The 17,612-nt window shown below is 37.4% G+C and overlaps 1 protein-coding gene across 1 annotated transcript in view; it reads right to left on the bottom strand.

Annotated features, from left to right (window-relative positions):
• Window positions 1-712: 712 nt before the first annotated feature.
• The window catches only part of LOC106871910 (sorting nexin-25), a 41,950-nt gene continuing 25,050 nt past the window's right edge, over window positions 713-17,612 (bottom strand). The window contains exons 14-23 of the mRNA XM_014918667.3: window positions 16,349-16,521; window positions 14,096-14,236; window positions 12,853-12,996; window positions 11,625-11,738; window positions 10,260-10,393; window positions 8,694-8,753; window positions 5,675-5,821; window positions 3,590-3,771; window positions 2,761-2,861; window positions 713-1,351 (exon numbers count right to left, since the gene is read on the bottom strand). Coding sequence (XP_014774153.1) covers window positions 1,256-1,351; window positions 2,761-2,861; window positions 3,590-3,771; window positions 5,675-5,821; window positions 8,694-8,753; window positions 10,260-10,393; window positions 11,625-11,738; window positions 12,853-12,996; window positions 14,096-14,236; window positions 16,349-16,521 — 1,292 coding nt within the window. The 3' untranslated portion in view covers window positions 713-1,255. The remainder of the gene's footprint in view (window positions 1,352-2,760; window positions 2,862-3,589; window positions 3,772-5,674; window positions 5,822-8,693; window positions 8,754-10,259; window positions 10,394-11,624; window positions 11,739-12,852; window positions 12,997-14,095; window positions 14,237-16,348; window positions 16,522-17,612) is intronic.

The raw sequence follows: 17,612 nt of genomic DNA, 5'->3' as shown, positions 1-17,612 counted from the left end.
TACATACAAATATATATATATATATATATATATATATATATATATATATATATATATATACACACACACATATGTATATACATAAATACACACACAAATATGTATATACATACACACACACACATATATGAATTAAAAGCACTTCTAATAATACAAACATTATCAATACCACATACTGGATGTGTTTTGTTCATGCACTCATTAATTATATGTGTATCTGTATATATATGTATGTATATTCAAAAAATGTTTTGATCAATACTACATTGAAGGTTCATTCACTTGTAACTTACACCTCATTCTGGAGTAAGTCATGCTCCACCAAAGTATTACAACACCCCAACCTGAGAAACACTGATTTCATTCAAAACAATCTTCACAACTGGGTATGCTCACTCATACAAACTATCCTGTACTGTGTCATCTTCATTAATGAATGAATAACTAACTTCATTCACTCAATGTTAAAACCTCATTACATTCTTTATGTATACTTCGAAGATGTAAGCATCTCGTTCACTTATATTGAACTGGGAGATGTTTTAAGAATAATAATAATATAACAAATAGTATGTGAGCAGTAACTAGACTTTCACTAATTTCAGTTTTGATACCAAACTAATCATCCCAGAAATATTAAATACATTCATATAATTGATAAGATTATGCTATTTCATATATAATTAATTAATAAACAACTAATTAAACCAGCTTTTTACAGGTTTAATTATACTTCTTCTGTTGTTTTTATTTAAAATTTTTTATGGTCCCCATTTTTTGTGGTCTTTATTATTGAAGAATTATATTCCCCACTTAAAGAGTAAACAAATTAGTTACAGCTGGTGAAGAAACTCTGGTTATTTATTGATGCTCCTATCACAAACGGAATGTCAGTTTATAACGTAAAAGATCAATGATTCATATTCTGCCATTAGCACTGGGCCGTGTTTACTAAACTCCTGTCAGACTGCAACATTTAAAATTAAGACACAGACCATAGACAACTAGAAAATTGAGAGATAATCCAACTAATATCCTTTGACACCTACGTCAAAGATTTGGTCATTTATTCCTACAAACTTATTCACTCTCGCGGTGATTATTAGCATTAAAAGACAAAGGGTGGTCCCTGTATATTACAAACCAATGAAATATTTTCTTTTAGAGCTACAGAATGAAGATATCAGTAAAACAGAATGAAGGGACAGTTGAGGGAGGCAACTGACTATCAAACAACTCAGATAAGAATGAAGAGTCACTGAACAACTCCTGTTGATAAGAAAAAATGTTTTGAAGGGAATTTGATGTTCAATTCAGGACAGACTTCTTGTAGGACAAGTTCAATAACATTCTGAAAAAAACAAGAAAAAAATTATTATTATCATTATTATTATTATTAAGGTGGTGAGCTAGCAGAATTGTTAGCATGCCAGGCAAAATGCTTAGCAGCATTTCCTCTGTTTTTATGGTCTGAGTTCAAATTCCGCCAAGCTTGACTTAGCCTTTCATCCTTTCGGAGTCAATCAAATAAGTACCAGTTACGCACCTAGGTTGATGTAATCAACTTAATCCACACCCCCAAGCTGTCCTTGTGGCAAAAATTCGAAATCATTATAACTATTATTATCTAAAAAAAAAAAAAACTAATCAGTTGAAAGAAATACTAAATCCATTATATTACAAAATATATCCCATTAGTCTGCACTCAAATCCAACAAAAATCAACTTTGCTTTTTGTCCCAGCAGGATTAATAAAACACATACCAGTTATGTACTAGGGTCAGCTCAATTGACTAAACCATTCTCCATCTCAGTCTGTGATGAGCATGTTAAACAGCAGATCAGCGCAATTGACATTGTCAAAGATAGGGCCCAGTAGGTCTAATGAACCCCTAAATCTGTGATGGAAACACTAAAGAGCTCATAACAGCGAACACTGTCATGGGTAGGGCTCAATTGTTCTAATGGGAACCCCTAAATCCCTGATGGCTATGTTTAAATAACAGGCAAATAGCAGACCATCACAGTAAACACTCTCGTGGATAGGAAGGACCCAGCAGCCCTAATATATCCCTAAATCTTAAACTACCAGGCAAATTATTATTGTATCAAGGATATGTTGGTTACCTTACTGGTAATGGTGACTACGTTGATTAGCAGAAGCAGCCATTGACTGGAGGAGGAGGAGGATAAGAGAAGCAGAAAAGGAAACAGAGAGAAATCAAGAACTGCCAATAGCAATGACATTATCACAACAGCTTCTCTCTCTCTCTCCTCCTCTTTCTCTGTTTGTCTGTCTGTCTGTCTCGTTTTTCTTCATTTTAACTTCAAACTCAGGCTTCATTTTTATATACTTCATCTTAGTATTTTCTCACTTTCCTTTTAAAAAATTCTTGATAATACACCGACACATTCATACATACACCTATATGTTTTTACACATTCACACAATTATCCATTCAAACATGCATCTACACATTTTCACAACACATGACTTCACACACCAACATGCACCTCATTCACTTACATACTTTCACACATACACACACATTTACATATTATATACACTTCCATGCCTCTACACACTGCCACATGCATCTGAACACTTTCATCAATCGATACACTCATACATCCACTTACACATTTCCACATACAGACATCTTCACTACTTCACTCATAGATACATCCACACACTTTCACACACAGCTTTATAAAAACATGTAGTGGAGTTGGCAATTGGGAAAATGAAACGAGACTTACATAAAACAACTGCTTGTTTAATTGGACATCTTGTAAAATTTCAAATATTTTAATGGTCCCTTGTCTTGCATTGTCATCACCGACCAATGTCTTTAATACGTCTAAAAAATAAAACCAACAAAATAATATAACAGTCAGTTTTACTATTATGATTAAGAATTATGAAGTTGTAAAAGTAGCAGTAAAGATTTTGATTTTGTGTAGTGCATTTAGAATGATAGGAATAGAGTCAGTGATGAATGTTGTGAAAGAGAAATGGGATGAAATGGTTGAGTCATGTGCTGAGGAAGGACAAAAGTAGAGGAAGAAGAGGAGTGAGAAAAAATGCCATTTGTTCTAGTCATTTGAGCACCACCTCAAAGGGTTTTAGTTGAACAGCTTGACCCTGGTACTTACTTTTAAAGTCTGGTACTTATTCCGTCATGTCTTTTGAAGAATTGCTAAGATACAGGGATATAAACAAACCAACACTATTGTCACGTGGTAAGCAGGACAAACATAGGCACAAAGACATATGCTTCCAAACATTTCCCACCTACAAGGCATTGGGTAGCCTGAGTCTATTGTAGAAGACATTTGCCCAAGGTGCCATGCAGTTGGATTGAACCCAAAATGTAGTTAAGAAGATTGCTTTGCAACCAAGTTTCTTAACCATACAGTATTTCTTCTCTTCACAGCAAACTAACACATCTCAAATATTGCTTCTGATAGAGCTGTAATATAGTAAGATTTGAACTCTTCATCGTTATATATAGTTAGTAAACCAGCATCTTGTCTTCATAATCACAATGTCTCAAATGCAGAAATACAATTTGTCAAAGATACATACCAGGTACATTTTGAATAATTTTCTCTTTTGCTTCCATTCTGATTTTCATTTTTTCCTCTTCTGTCTTTGGTGGACATGGCTCAGCCAGAATGCCGTTGGGCCAAAGAGAGTCTTTGAATGTTTTTATGTAATAAATTAGCATCGAATCAGAGAACATCCAGTCAACAGCCATACGTAATTGTCTGAAATATGAAATAAAAAAAAAATTCAAAATACTAAAATGAGGCACTAGAAATAGAGACCTAAAACAATTATGAAGAATGGGTAAGCCACAATGCCAAAAGGAAATATTGGAGAATTCACCCAATCTGTTAGAAACATGTCATATTCTTGGAAGATTGACTGTTTAGTCTGTTACAATAAAGAACACCAAAATCTATTCAATATTTTTGAAAAAAAATTTTTTAATCATAAACAAAAAACACATTGCCGTTACTATGAATGATAAACACTGAGATAATTCAAAGCTTATTGTTCTTGAACCAGGTATCATAGCAGTCACTGTCATGACGTTAGCTAATTAGTGTGCAGTGCGGTCGCTGTCTATTTATTGTTTTTGTATGTCACAGCACTCTAGCTGACTGCTGGTTCTGCTACTGTCTAATGACTGCTTTGTGGCCATGCTGGAGCACTGCCTTGAAGGATTTTAGTTGAACAAATCTTTTTTTCTAAAGCCTAGTTCTATCGGTCTCTTTTGCTGTTTGCTGAACTACTAAGTTACAGGGACATAAACACACCAACACCAGTTGTCAAGCAGTGATGGGGGGACAAACACAGACACAAAGACACACACATCATCATCATCATCATCATCATCGTTTAACGTCCGCTTTCCATGCTAGCATGGGTTGGACGATTTGACTGAGGACTGGTGAAACCGGATGGCAACACCAGGCTCCAGTCTGATTTGGCAGAGTTTCTACAGCTGGATGCCCTTCCTAACGCCAACCACTCAGAGAGTGTAGTGGGTGCTTTTACGTGTCACCCGCACGAAAACGGCCACGCTCGAAATGGTGTCTTTTATGTGCCACCCGCACAAGCCAGTCCAGGGGCACTGGCAACGATCTCGCTCGAAAATCCTACGGGAGCCAGTCAGGCGGTACTGGCAACGGCCACGCTCAAAATGGTGCAGCTCATGTGCCACCCGCACAAGAACCAGTCCAGGGGCACTGGCAACGATCTTACTTGGCTTGCTGGGTCTTCTCACGCACAGCACATTTCCAAAGGTCTCGGTCAGTAGTCATCGCCTCGGTGAGGCCCAATGTATGAAGGTCTTGCCTCACCACCTCAGCCCAGGTCTTCCTGGGCCTACCTCTTCCACGGGTTCCCTCAACTGTTAGGGTGTGGCACTTTTTCACGCAGCTATCCTCATCCATTCTCACCACATGTCCATACCAGCGCAATCGTCTCTCTTGCACGCCACAACTGATGCTTCTAATGTTCAGCTTTTCTCTCAAGATACTTACACTCTGACGGGTATTCACATTGATATTACACATCCAACGGAGCATACTGGCTTCATTCCTTGCGAGCTTACGTATGTCCTCAGCAGTTACAGCCCATGTTTCACTGCCATGTAGCATGGTTGTTCGTACGCATGCCTCATACAGTCTGCCTTTTACTCTGAGTGAGAGTCCCTTTGTCGCCAGCAGGGGTAAGAGCTCTCTAAACTTTGCCCAGGCTATTCTTATTCTAGTAGCTACACTTTCAGCGCACCCACCCCCACTACTAACTTGGTCGCCCAGATAGCGGAAGCTATCGACTACCTCTAGTTTTTCACCCTGGAATGAGATAGAAACAGATATATATATGAAGGGCTTCTTTCAGTTTCTGTCTACCAAATCCACTTACAAGGCTTTAATCAGCCTGAGGCTATAGAAGAAGGCACTTGCACAAAGTGCTATGTTTACATTCTTAGAATTTCCTCTCACAGCAAGGCTTTCCAAGATAATGTTTAAATTTATTTCATGTCCTTGAGATTGACGTTGTGCATAAAATATATGTTGACTGACAATCTTAAAAAGCATAAATATATCAATTAAACTGTTTCAGTAAATCATCCAAACCAAAGAAGCAAAGGCTCACCTATTAATGGGGCCTCCACACATTGCTTCAACACATATTATGAAGCTTTTCCGTAACCATTTCAGTGGACCATGCAGCTCAAAGATTTCATTAATCAAATGGTGTAACGGCTCAGCAATGGAATCGCGGTTTTGTTCCTCTTTACCACTTTGAAAAGAAAAGAAAAGAAAAATACTCAAATGAAAAAAACAAAAAAACAAAAAACAAAAAAACCCCATCTCAATATGGTAATTTTATTGTGTAAGAAACAACACTGGAAATTTGTTGTGATTTATTATGGATTTTAAGTTTAGCGTTATCTGTCATCCTTTCAGGAACAATAAAAGAAAGTACCAATGTAACCGACCAGCTCCCACCTTTAAATTTTCAGGCCTTCTGCCTAAAGTAGGAAGGATTATTACTGTTATTATTATTGAGGTGTTGAGCTGGCAGAATCGTTAGCCCAGCAGGATAAATGCTTAGCAGCATTTTGGCTGTCGGCTGATTCTGAGTTCAAATTCTGCTGAGGTTGACTTTGCTTTTCTTCCTTTCGGGGTTGATGTAATCAACTATACCCCTCCCCCGAAATTTCAGGCCCCAAAATTATTATCATGAAGGCAGCGAGCGGGCAGAATTGTTAGCATGCTGGACGAAATGTTTAGTCTAAAGTAGAAAGGATTATTATTATTATCATTATTTCTAAAATAGGCACTAAGCCAGAAATTTAAAGGGAGAGGAGCAGTCAATTCTATTAACCCCAACCCTGGCACTTGACTGATTCTTTATTTCATTTGTCCCAGAAAGATGACAAGCGAAAATTGATCATGGCAAGATTTGAACTTAGAAACTAAACAGCTGAAACATATACTGCAGAGCAATTTGCCCAACACACAATTCAACCAATCCACTACCTTAATGATGATGGCAGTGATGGCGAAGATGCTTCTTTTTTTTTTAAATTTATTGGCTGGAATAATACCATAAATGTCCAGCAGAGAGTATAATCCCCATATATTACAAGAAGTTTACTTTACAGATTCCATTGAGCTTAATAGTAAAGTTTTAAGGATGTAATTTAAAACCATAAGTTATTGGATCATTTCTGTTGCCTATTGCATTATTGCTGCCATAGCAGACATTACACTCCGTTTTTCATACTAGCAGCATCAGATAAATCTGTAATGCACAAACTGTTCATGTGCTGCAAATCTCATATCATTAGTTTAATCTAAAGTTTCCCTCTGCATGTGTTACTCATACAACTCTTCACAAAACATTTGCCATTTTTTTACCCTTTTATTTTCATATTTACACACTCACCTCTCCTATGTCTATATACATCACATAATCTCATGACCGACCAGACTAACAGATGTTGTTACACATTGCTAGTTACAATGTGCTTTGCATCGTTTTAGCCACTGAATGACGCCACCCTGCTGGCTAAGCGAGCAGGTCAACATTCCTTTCCCCCACCCCGCTAATCAAAAGGGACTGGACAAATGTGAAATAAAGTGTTTTGGTCAAGAGCACAATGAGCTGCCTGGTCTGGGAATTGAACTCATGATCTAGCAATAGTGAGTGCAACAGCCTAACCACTAGGCCATGTGCCCCCACCACACACACACAGATATATATATATATATATATATATATATATATATATATATATATATATATATATATATATATATATATATATATATATATATATATATATATATATATATATATATATACATATATATATATATATATATATATATATATATATATATATATATATATATCTTGACCAATATCTTTGACAACCATTCACTTATATCGCTTCTGTTCAGCTTTTCTCATTAGTTAACACTGAAAACGTAACAGTTCAGAACTCAATTTCTTTCTTTCAATATATTAACAAATTCTATGAATGCATTGCTGGTGCCACATAAAAAGCACCCATGCTAGTACCATGAATAAAGCACTGGTGGTGGTACCACATAAAAAAAAAAAACACCCAATACAGTCTGTAAAGTGGCCTGCATTAGGAAGGGCATCCAGCCATAGAAACCATGCTAAAACAGACAATTGAAGCCTGGTTTAGTTCTCTGCCTTATCAGCTCCTGTCAAACTTTCCAACCTATGCCAGCATGGAAAACAGACGTATGATGATGAGGAGGAGGAGAGGAGGTAGTGGTGGTGGTATTGCCCATATTTCATCTAACTTGACTCTATTTTACTGAAATCTCACATAAACCACTGCCAGACACAACTGCAAGCCTTCTACACAGATTAACAGAACTGTTACAATACCTTGTGGTCTTTGTTCTGACTTGCTGTGCTCTAACTCCAAATCTTGCCAAAACCAACTTTGCTGTTTATCCTTTTGAAGATGGACAAAATAAAATATCAATCCAAGGATTGGTGAAATTGTCAGCATGTCAGATTGAACACTTTGCAGTTTGAGTTCCTGGGTGATAGTTTAACACCACCACATGGTCTTTTAGTGGAATTTCCTCTCGCAAATAATCAGGCCTAGTCCTTTCAGTCTTGGAGGTCTTGAAAAAATAAATGGACATGGCTGCTGTCCTTCCTTCCTTCCTTGACTAAATGGTGAAAAATTGACTACTGTCACACAGCTCACATAACATTACACAGCCACACAGCATTACACTTCTTATATAAGCTAATAATGTCCACTTTTTGTATACGAGGGGGTGCTAAAAAGTTCCTGGCTTTGGGTAAAAGAAAATACAGGAGGATCACTTAATTATGATTTTATTAAACATATTCCCCTCTCAGATTCACACAATTATCGCAAAAGTATTTCAGTTTTTCTAAGCCCTGTGAAAGAACTTGGAAGGTTGGGCCTTCAGTCAGGCCTTTTGAAATACCCTTAAAGCCAGAATTTTTCAGCACCCCACCCACCTCATAAAACAAGAAACTTGTTGTCAACAGAAACATTAACAACTTCCACATTCACCTTGTTGACACCCTAACAACGACAACAATAGCAACAACAACAACATCAATATTCAACCAGAGAACTTACCCTTCACAGTTAACAAACAGGAATTCATCTTCAGCATCAGTATCAGAGTTAACAGGGAGTCTGGATAAAACAATGAACATTCAAAATTAGATTTCATGTTGCCTCTCTAAACTTGTCACATTAATTAATCTGACAGCAATTGATATTTTCTGTATTAATCAGCTTCTTTATTTAGCTTTCTGGTTTTAATTCCCTATTTCGGTCGCTCCAACCTCCAGTAACCTTCAGGTGACATTCACCCCTTTAGCATTCAGATTATTCTATTAAATGTAGTAGTAGTAGTAGTAGTTGTAGTATAGCAACAGCAACAGTAGTAGTAGTGTGGGGGCTTGCACTGTAACAGTGCATCACTACACATTCACCGTTTTTTGGATCCCCAACTCCTGGTGGATGATGCCTCTGCATGATCTTCCAACACACGGTCTGTTTTGGGCACTCAATGCTGGAGAGGGTTTTGAGGTTGGTGCTGGTGGCATGTAAAAAGCACCCAGCACATTCTGTTAAGTGGTTGGCATTAGGAAGGGCATCCAGCTGTAGAAACCATGTCACAACAGACAATTGGAATCTGGAGAGCTCCCAGTTGACCAGCTTCATGTCAAACCGTCCAACCCATGCCAGCATAGACAACAGACCTTAAATAATGATGATGAGTGCAAATCCTACCTTAACACCAACATGAAATGAAGTGTTTTGCTCAAGAACAACACGCTGCCCAGTCCAGGAATTGAACCCATGATCTGATGACTACGAGTGCAAAACCCTAACCACTAGGCCATGCACCTCCTTGTGTTAAATGTAATGCTTATTTATTCATTTTGTTTTAACCCCTTAGCATTTAAACAGACCATGTCCAGCCCAAATATGTTACATGTTTTACATTCTAACCAGCTAGATCTACCCTATCACACCTACCCTTCAATGCCATTATAAAATAATCACATCAGCTGAATTTTGAAGCTATAAAATAATGCATGATTAATTAAAAACAACATTATTTACATTTGACGGATATTTGTCCTCATCTTGTTTGTTGCTAACACAACGTTTCGGCTGATATTCCCTTCAGCCTTCATCAGGTGTCTTGGGGAAATTTCAAACCTGGGTTCTCATTCCTAAGGTATTTTTCGATATTATTATTATTACTATTATTCAGGTCACTGCCTGGAATTGAACTCGGCTACTAACTGATGAAGGCTGGAGGGTATATCAGCCAAAACATTGTGTTAACAACAAACAAGATGAGGACAAATATCCATCAAATGTAAAGAATGTACATAATTCCACATCTCTTAAATATAGAACTGTAATTAAAAACAATTTGAATGAGAAAGTATTACATTTGGCAGAATAATCGGAATGCTAAAGGGTTAAATTAATCATGTATTATCTCACAGCTTTGAGATTTCAATACTGTGAAAACATTACTAGTGTAGTGAAGCTAGAGTTGTTCTTAAACATTTGATCATTTACCTCAGTGACAACAATTTGCTAAAGCAGAGCTGATCCTAGAGCTAAGTAACCATAACAACTTGAGCATTTATGTATATTATAATATCATGTACTCACTTCCGAAACAATTTTCCAAGAGAAAAGTTCCAGTTGCTTCGGTTTTGTGTCTGCTGACTGAGGAAGTCTGGCGCCGGCGAGAGGAATTCAAAGAGTGCTTCACTTTGAGCCATACGATCATCTTTCATTACAGTCTATAAGCAAAGTGGAAAGGAATTAACTTAACAAACATTTAATGAAATACAGTTTACAAATAAAGTGAAAATTAATAATAATGTGAAGATCAATATATTCAAGACACAGCCAATGCAATGTGATTGGTTATATGGATAAAGATATAACCATGTGATTTCCTCGAGGAAAATAACTTGCTGACTGACACCCAACATGGTTTCCGACCAGGAAGAAGCTGCCTGACTAAGCTCTTACAACACTATGACTGGGTGTTGAAACAACTGCTCAACCACTCAAATGTGGATGTGGTATATCTCAACTTTGCAAAGGCCTTCGATAAGGTCAATCATGGATGATATGTCACAAACTGCGTGATCTCGGCATAGTCGGGAAATTGGGAGAATGGCTGCATGACTTTCTGAAGGATAGAAGTCAGGTGGTAGTAAGTAGCCAATGGCGCCACCTCCAATGACATGCAAATAGTGAGCGGTTTTCCACAAGGTACTGTTTTGGCACCACTGCTGTTCATTATGACCCTCTCAGATATGACCTCAGCCACAGTTACAAGTTATGCTGATAGCACAAGGCTTGAAACTTTTCAGCATTAAACTGCATGCTATTCTTCTCAGCCCACTTGTATATTTCATCCAACTCATATTCCAGGTGCATAGTGTCTTCGGGGTTCTGTATCACCTGTGACACTTTTGTATCATCTGCATAACTTGTGATCATGGCTCTCTGTGTGGCTGAGAGGGCTATTATGAACAGTAGTGGTCCCAAACAGTGCCTTGCAGAAAACCGCTCTCTATTTGCGTGTCATTAGAGGTGGCCCCATTGGCTACTACCACTTGACTTCTATCCTTCAGAAAGTTATGCATATTATGTTCATAAGTTATCGGTAAAGACAAGAATGAACATGAGTTTATCAAGAATCAAAATTTGAAGAAAACAGAAAATGGAGAAGCACTGATGAACAACAATTGACATACATTATTTATTTATTCAATGCAAATAGACTGCATCACATCAGTCTATTTGCATTGAATTAATAAATACTAGTTGATGTAAGTCAATTGTTGCTCATCAGTACTTCTCCATTTTCTGTTTTCTTTATATATATGTATATATATATATATATATATATAGATATATATATATATATATATAAGTATTTATAGTCATTAGGTATGAATCAGTGCAACGGTCACAACAGGTATTGTTATTTACATGTTAAACACTGAAAGAACTTACAATGAGATAATTATTGAGAGTTTCTTTAGCTTTCTCCAGAAAAGATTCCCCAATGGATTTAAACCACATCTTATTGGTACTTGGAAGTTCCTTCTTTTTCAGCCATGCACCAATCTGTCAAAGAATAAAGAAAATAAACAAAAGTTAAACAAAAAAACAGACAAACGGTTTAACTTGTTCATAACCATATTTTCAAGGAAATACACTCTCTAGGTATGAGGCACTGTTGAAAACTTCCTGATTTTGGGTAGAAGAAAATACAAGGGGATCAGTTAATCATGATTTTATTAAACATATTCCCCTCTCAGACTATCACACTTATTGCAGCAGTCCTTCAGTTTTTCTAAGTCCTGTAAAAGAACCCAGAAGGTTGGGCCTCCAACAAGGCCTTGCGACACCTTTAAAGCCAGGAACTTTACAGCACCTCCTTGTACTTCAATTCATTTTTAAAATAATCAAGAATTAAAAAAAATTTACTCAAAACTATTATTTTTTGTTATTAAGCTGGTGTTTGGACCACAACAAAAAGTTCTTCTTTAAAATTATAAAGGATGGTTTTAATATAAACAAGAATGCTTTTAAAACAAAATATTTTGCTTCATAGAACTGAAGGTGGTCTTAGGCAAGTTGGTATAAAAACAGTTAAGTAACAAACAAGGAAAAAATACTCTTTAATCCTATAGCATTCAGATCACTCTGTCAAATGCAATGCTCATATAGTCATATTTTGAATTAATCATGCATTACCTTGTAGCTTCGAGACTTTGATAGAATGATTGTTCAGGTTTAAAATGATATTGTAGGGCAGATGTAAGAAGTATGATCTGGTTGGTTTGAAAATAAAGTAGGAAGAATGTTTTGGCTGGATATGGCCAGTTTAAATGCTGAAGGGTCAAAGTTATTTAACCCAATAACTCCAACTTAGGAATATAGATTAAGATTACAGGAATTCAGTACAAGTATATAAATATATAAATATATATATATATATATATATATATATATATATATATATATATATATATATATATATACAGTAATATAATGTGATTATCATCATCTTCATCATCATTGTTTAATGTCCACTTTTTATGCTGGTATGGGTTGGACTATTATATGTGTGTGTGTGTATGTGTGTGTATGCATGTATATATATAATATATAATGATCTCTTGCAGGTATACTCATTCTACTTTGATGCTGTAACAAATAAAACTAATATATTTACCTGGATGAGCTTTTCATGCAAAACACCAAAATCAGCCAATGTTCGAGAAATTGACCAGCCTTCACTTTTCATCAATGAGTCGGAATCATCAACATCGACGCCAATAACAAAGTAAGGAGTTAATTTGTCTCCCTCTGAAACAATCTGTTACGAAATAAACAATTAACAAACAATGGTAAAGGTAATGATAATGACTCAATAAATAATTAATAAATCAGGCTTTAGAGTTAGTGAGAATATATGCCATGGTGGTTGTTTAGCTCCAATCCAACCTTGGCCAACCATATCTATAATCCAATCTTGGCCAAACAGATCTATAATCTATAATCAAACAAGTTTCAGATTTGTAATCCTACATACAGGTGTGTTTAACAGTGATATATATTTCTGGGGCAGTATTTCTGATCTTGGATATTGATACAATGTTTCAATTTATTTTCTTTCCAAGTGTCTTCAGGTAAAATTCCTCAGCTGGGCCAAGGATTAAAAAAAAGCAATACACACACATGATTAAATATATAGGTGCAGGAGTGACTGTGTGGTAAGTAGCTTGCTTACCAACCACATGGTTCCGGGTTCAGTCCCACTGCGTGGCATCTTGGGCAAGTGTCTTCTACTATAGCCTCGGGCTGACCAAAGCCTTCTGAGTGGATTTGGTAGACGGAAACTGAAAGAAGCCCATCGCATATATGTATATATATGTATGTATGTGTGTGTATATGTTTGAGTGTCTGTGTTTATCCCCCTAACATCGCTTGACAACCGATGCTGGTGTGTTTACGTCCCTGTAACTTAGCGGTTCGGCAAAAGAGACCGGTAGAATAAGTACTAGGCTTCCAAAGAATAAGTCCTGGGGTTGATTTGCTCGACTAAAGGCGGTGCTCCAGCATGGCCACAGTCAAATGACTGAAACAAGTAAAAGAGTAAAAGAGATATACATGTAGAAACAGAAAATGAGAGAGAGAGAGTATTATAGACATGGACATGAGATAGCAAAAAATAAATATACAAAAGATCCCTAAGCTTCTTCATCATTATCACAACCATTTCACAGCCTGGTCTTATGTCATGGCTGACCCTTTTTATTAACCTTATATTGAACAGTAATGTCAACATCATTAGAGTCTGAACTCAGAACATAGAGGGACAAAACTAAACATAGTAAGACATTTAATCTTGAGCAATCAACTGCTTTAACCTCTTCAATGCTCTTAAATAAACCATAACAATGTCATCAACTTACATCAGCACTGTGCACTTGAGCCTTCCACTTGCCCTGGTTTTCCCACCATAAATCTGTTCGTTGAACATAAGCAGCAAATTGGTTCTTTTCACAATGCAATGTTTCCAATTCTTTCTTTAAGTCATCAACAACTTTTTTAAACTGTAAAGAAAAAAATTGATAACATGTTGACATACATTATTTACATTTACTTACATTTGATGGATATTTGTCCACATCTTGTTTGTTGTTACCACAATGTTTTGGCTGGTATACCCTCCAGCCTTCATCAGGTGTCTTGGGGAAATTTTGAACCTGGGTTCTCATTCCTAAGGTATTTTTTGATGTTATTATTATCATTATTTATTATTACTACTATTCAGGTCACTGCCTGGAATCGAACTCAGAGTCTTGGGGTTAGTAGCCCGTGCTCTTAACCACTACACCATATTTGTGCATGATGTGTATTTTTGTATATATGATTACAGATAAGTTCACCACCATCAATTCATCAGAGGGAAAGTTCACTGCCATCAATTCACTGTGAGGAAAGTTTACCAAGAAAATATATCCATAGTATCTCACTATTAATAGTTAAAAACTATTTCATTGGAAAAAAAAAAATGGTGAACTCACTGGACATGTATATATGTATATATATGTTGTTGTTGGCACTCTGTCGCTTACGACGTCGAGGATTCCAGTTGATTCGATCAACGGAACAGCCTGCTCGTAAAATTAACAAGCAAGTGGCTGAGTACTCCACAGACACGTGTACCGTTAACGTAGTTCTCGGGGATATTCAGTGTGACACAGTGTGACAAGGCTGACCCTTTGAATTACAGGCACAACAGAAACAAGAAGTAAGAGTGAGAGAAAGTTATGGTGGCAGAGTACAGCAGGGTTCGCCACCATCCCCTGCCGGAGCCTCGTGGAGCTTTAGGTGTTTTCGCTCAATAAATACTCACAACACCCGGTCTGGGAATCGAAATCGCGATCCTATGACCGCGAATCCACTGCCCTAACCACTGGGCCATTGCGCCTCCACATGTGTGTGTATATATATATATATATATATATATATATATATATATATATATAAATAACAAAGCAGGGCTCAGTGGTTAGAGTGTTGAGCTTATGATCGTGAGGTAGTGAGTTTGATTCCCAGACTGGGAAGACTTAAGCAAGACACTTTATTTCACGTTGCTCCAGTTCACTCAGCTGTAGAAATGAGTTGCAATGTCTCTGGTGTCAAGCTGCATCGGCCTTTGCCTTTCCCTTGGACAACATCAGTGGAGTGGAGAGGCGAGGCTGGTGTGCATGGGCAACTGCTGATCTTCCATAAACAACCTTGCCCAGATTTGTGCCTCAGAGGGTAACTTTCTAGGTGCAATCCCATGGTCATTCATGACCGAAGGGGGTCACCCTGTATACGTACACACACACATACATATATACAGACACATGCATACATATGCACACACATTCATTCTGGCACTTTGTCAGTTATGAAGGTGAGGGTTCCAGTTGATCTGAACAATGGAATAGCCTCCTCATGAAATTAATATGCAAGTGGTTGAGTACTCCAGATACATCTACCTTTAATGTAGTCGTCAGGAGATTCAGTGTGACACAAAATGTGATAAGGCTGGCCCTTTGAATTATAGATACAACTCAGTTTTGCCAGCTGAGCAGCCTAGAGCAAAATGAAATAAAGAGTCTTGCTCAAGAACACAAAGCGCTACCAGGAATCGAACCCACAATCTTACAATCCTGAGCCAAATAATCTAACCACTCAGCCACAAACCTTCACAAATATTATCATCATTGTTGTTTAACGTCCATTTTCCATGCACCAGGCTCCAATCTGATCTGGCAAGGTTACTACAGCTGGATGCCCTTCCTAATGCCAATCACTCTGAGAATGTAGTGGGTGCTTTTTACATGCCACCAGCAGGTGGACCTGTCATCAATCACGTTTGGATTGTGCTTTTTTATGTGTCACTGGCACAGGAGCCAGTCAGGGGGCACGTTCGGATGGTGCATATATATCAGTGATGTCTGGTAATTGTTATTACAGAGCATATTATCAAACTGAACCTTCTTCTCTGACATATTGGGAGATTAACATCACCACTGGACCTGAGTGGCCCTTAAGGAATTCTCTTAGTTGCAAATATTCAGGTTAACCCTAATAATAACAATGTGACTTAACATCTTGAAACTAGGGCAAAAAATAAGTAAATAAATAAAAATTCCATTAGAACCCACCTTAGAATCAGCTTTGGTAGAACTGAGCAATGTAGCGAGGGCTTGACTTTTATTGACAATTTTTTCATCCAGTTTCTCAAGTTTCTTCTGGATGGAATATGACTGATCAGCGAAAAGGACATCTTTGCCCACTTCAAAGGAACTAAAACTCTCTTTACCATCAATACTATCGTCTGCAAATGAGAAAGAGAGAGAGAGAGAGAGAGAAGAGTTGGAATCAGTAAACATATATAGTATGCTCCAGTTTTCTGGAACGACTTGATTTAATTTGTATGCAAACAGATTGGCTACTCATTTCTCTGGAATTGGTCAAGTAATGTAGATATCTCTGCAAAGACTCCAATAAGGATTGGATATAGATTCAAGGCTGTTCATTTAATCTACAGAGAAATAGATAAATTGGACATGTTGGTATGTCTGGCTTCATAAAACCCTTACCAGCAATGACGACTACCCAAACAGACCCATGGGCTGGAGGCTGTTGCCTGAGTGGTGCAAAGATGTCATCGGCCAGGTGTAGGGAATCCAGCCAACGGTGGATGCAGTGATGCACTATTACAGAGCATGCCCCCACACCACCACCAATACCACCACTACTAGGGTTTACAAACACAAACACACTCACATATAAATTAAGAAAGTTAAACAACAGTGAGAGGCCAAATGGTTAGTGTGTTGCATTCATGGCCATCAGGTTGGTCGTTCACTTCCTGGACTGAGTAGTGTGTTGTGTTCTTGAGCAAAACACTTCATTCCATGTTGCTCTAGCGCTGTTTGGTTACTCTCTTTTTGTTGCTAAGAAACTCCATTAAGAGGCTGCTCAGCAACAACAATACTAGTGGCAATGATAATAACAAGAGCCAACAAGATACTATTACATGGTCTATTAGTTTACTAGAAATAACAGCCAAATTTCCTTCAAGTCACATTCTACTGTCTGAGGAAAGAGGAACACATTAGATAAAGTGATCTTGGGTGCATAGTATACAGAAAAAACAGGATGGTCACAGATGGAATTTCACTGATTGTAGATCGGTTAAATCAGGGCTGACCTGGAGGATAACTCTGAGAGGATAGACTTAATCCACCACCTGGTTTAATCCCCCACCCCCACCTCACCCCACTCAGCTCGTTTAAGACCTTTAGCAAAGTCTCTGTTTTAATGTAAATATTTGAGCCAGGTCTTTGGTTTGAGGATATCTTCCTCCCTTCCTCTCGTCCATCTCATAGGCCTTATAATAAATCTTCGGTGCTGTTCTTCACT

The sequence above is a fragment of the Octopus bimaculoides genome, chromosome 12 (genome assembly GCF_046866305.1).
Source record: "Octopus bimaculoides isolate indiv1 chromosome 12, ASM4686630v1, whole genome shotgun sequence".
Lineage (NCBI taxonomy): Eukaryota > Metazoa > Mollusca > Cephalopoda > Octopoda > Octopodidae > Octopus > Octopus bimaculoides.
The sequence above is the reverse complement of the archived record's forward strand: the minus strand, read 5'-3'. Positions and strand labels throughout refer to the sequence as shown.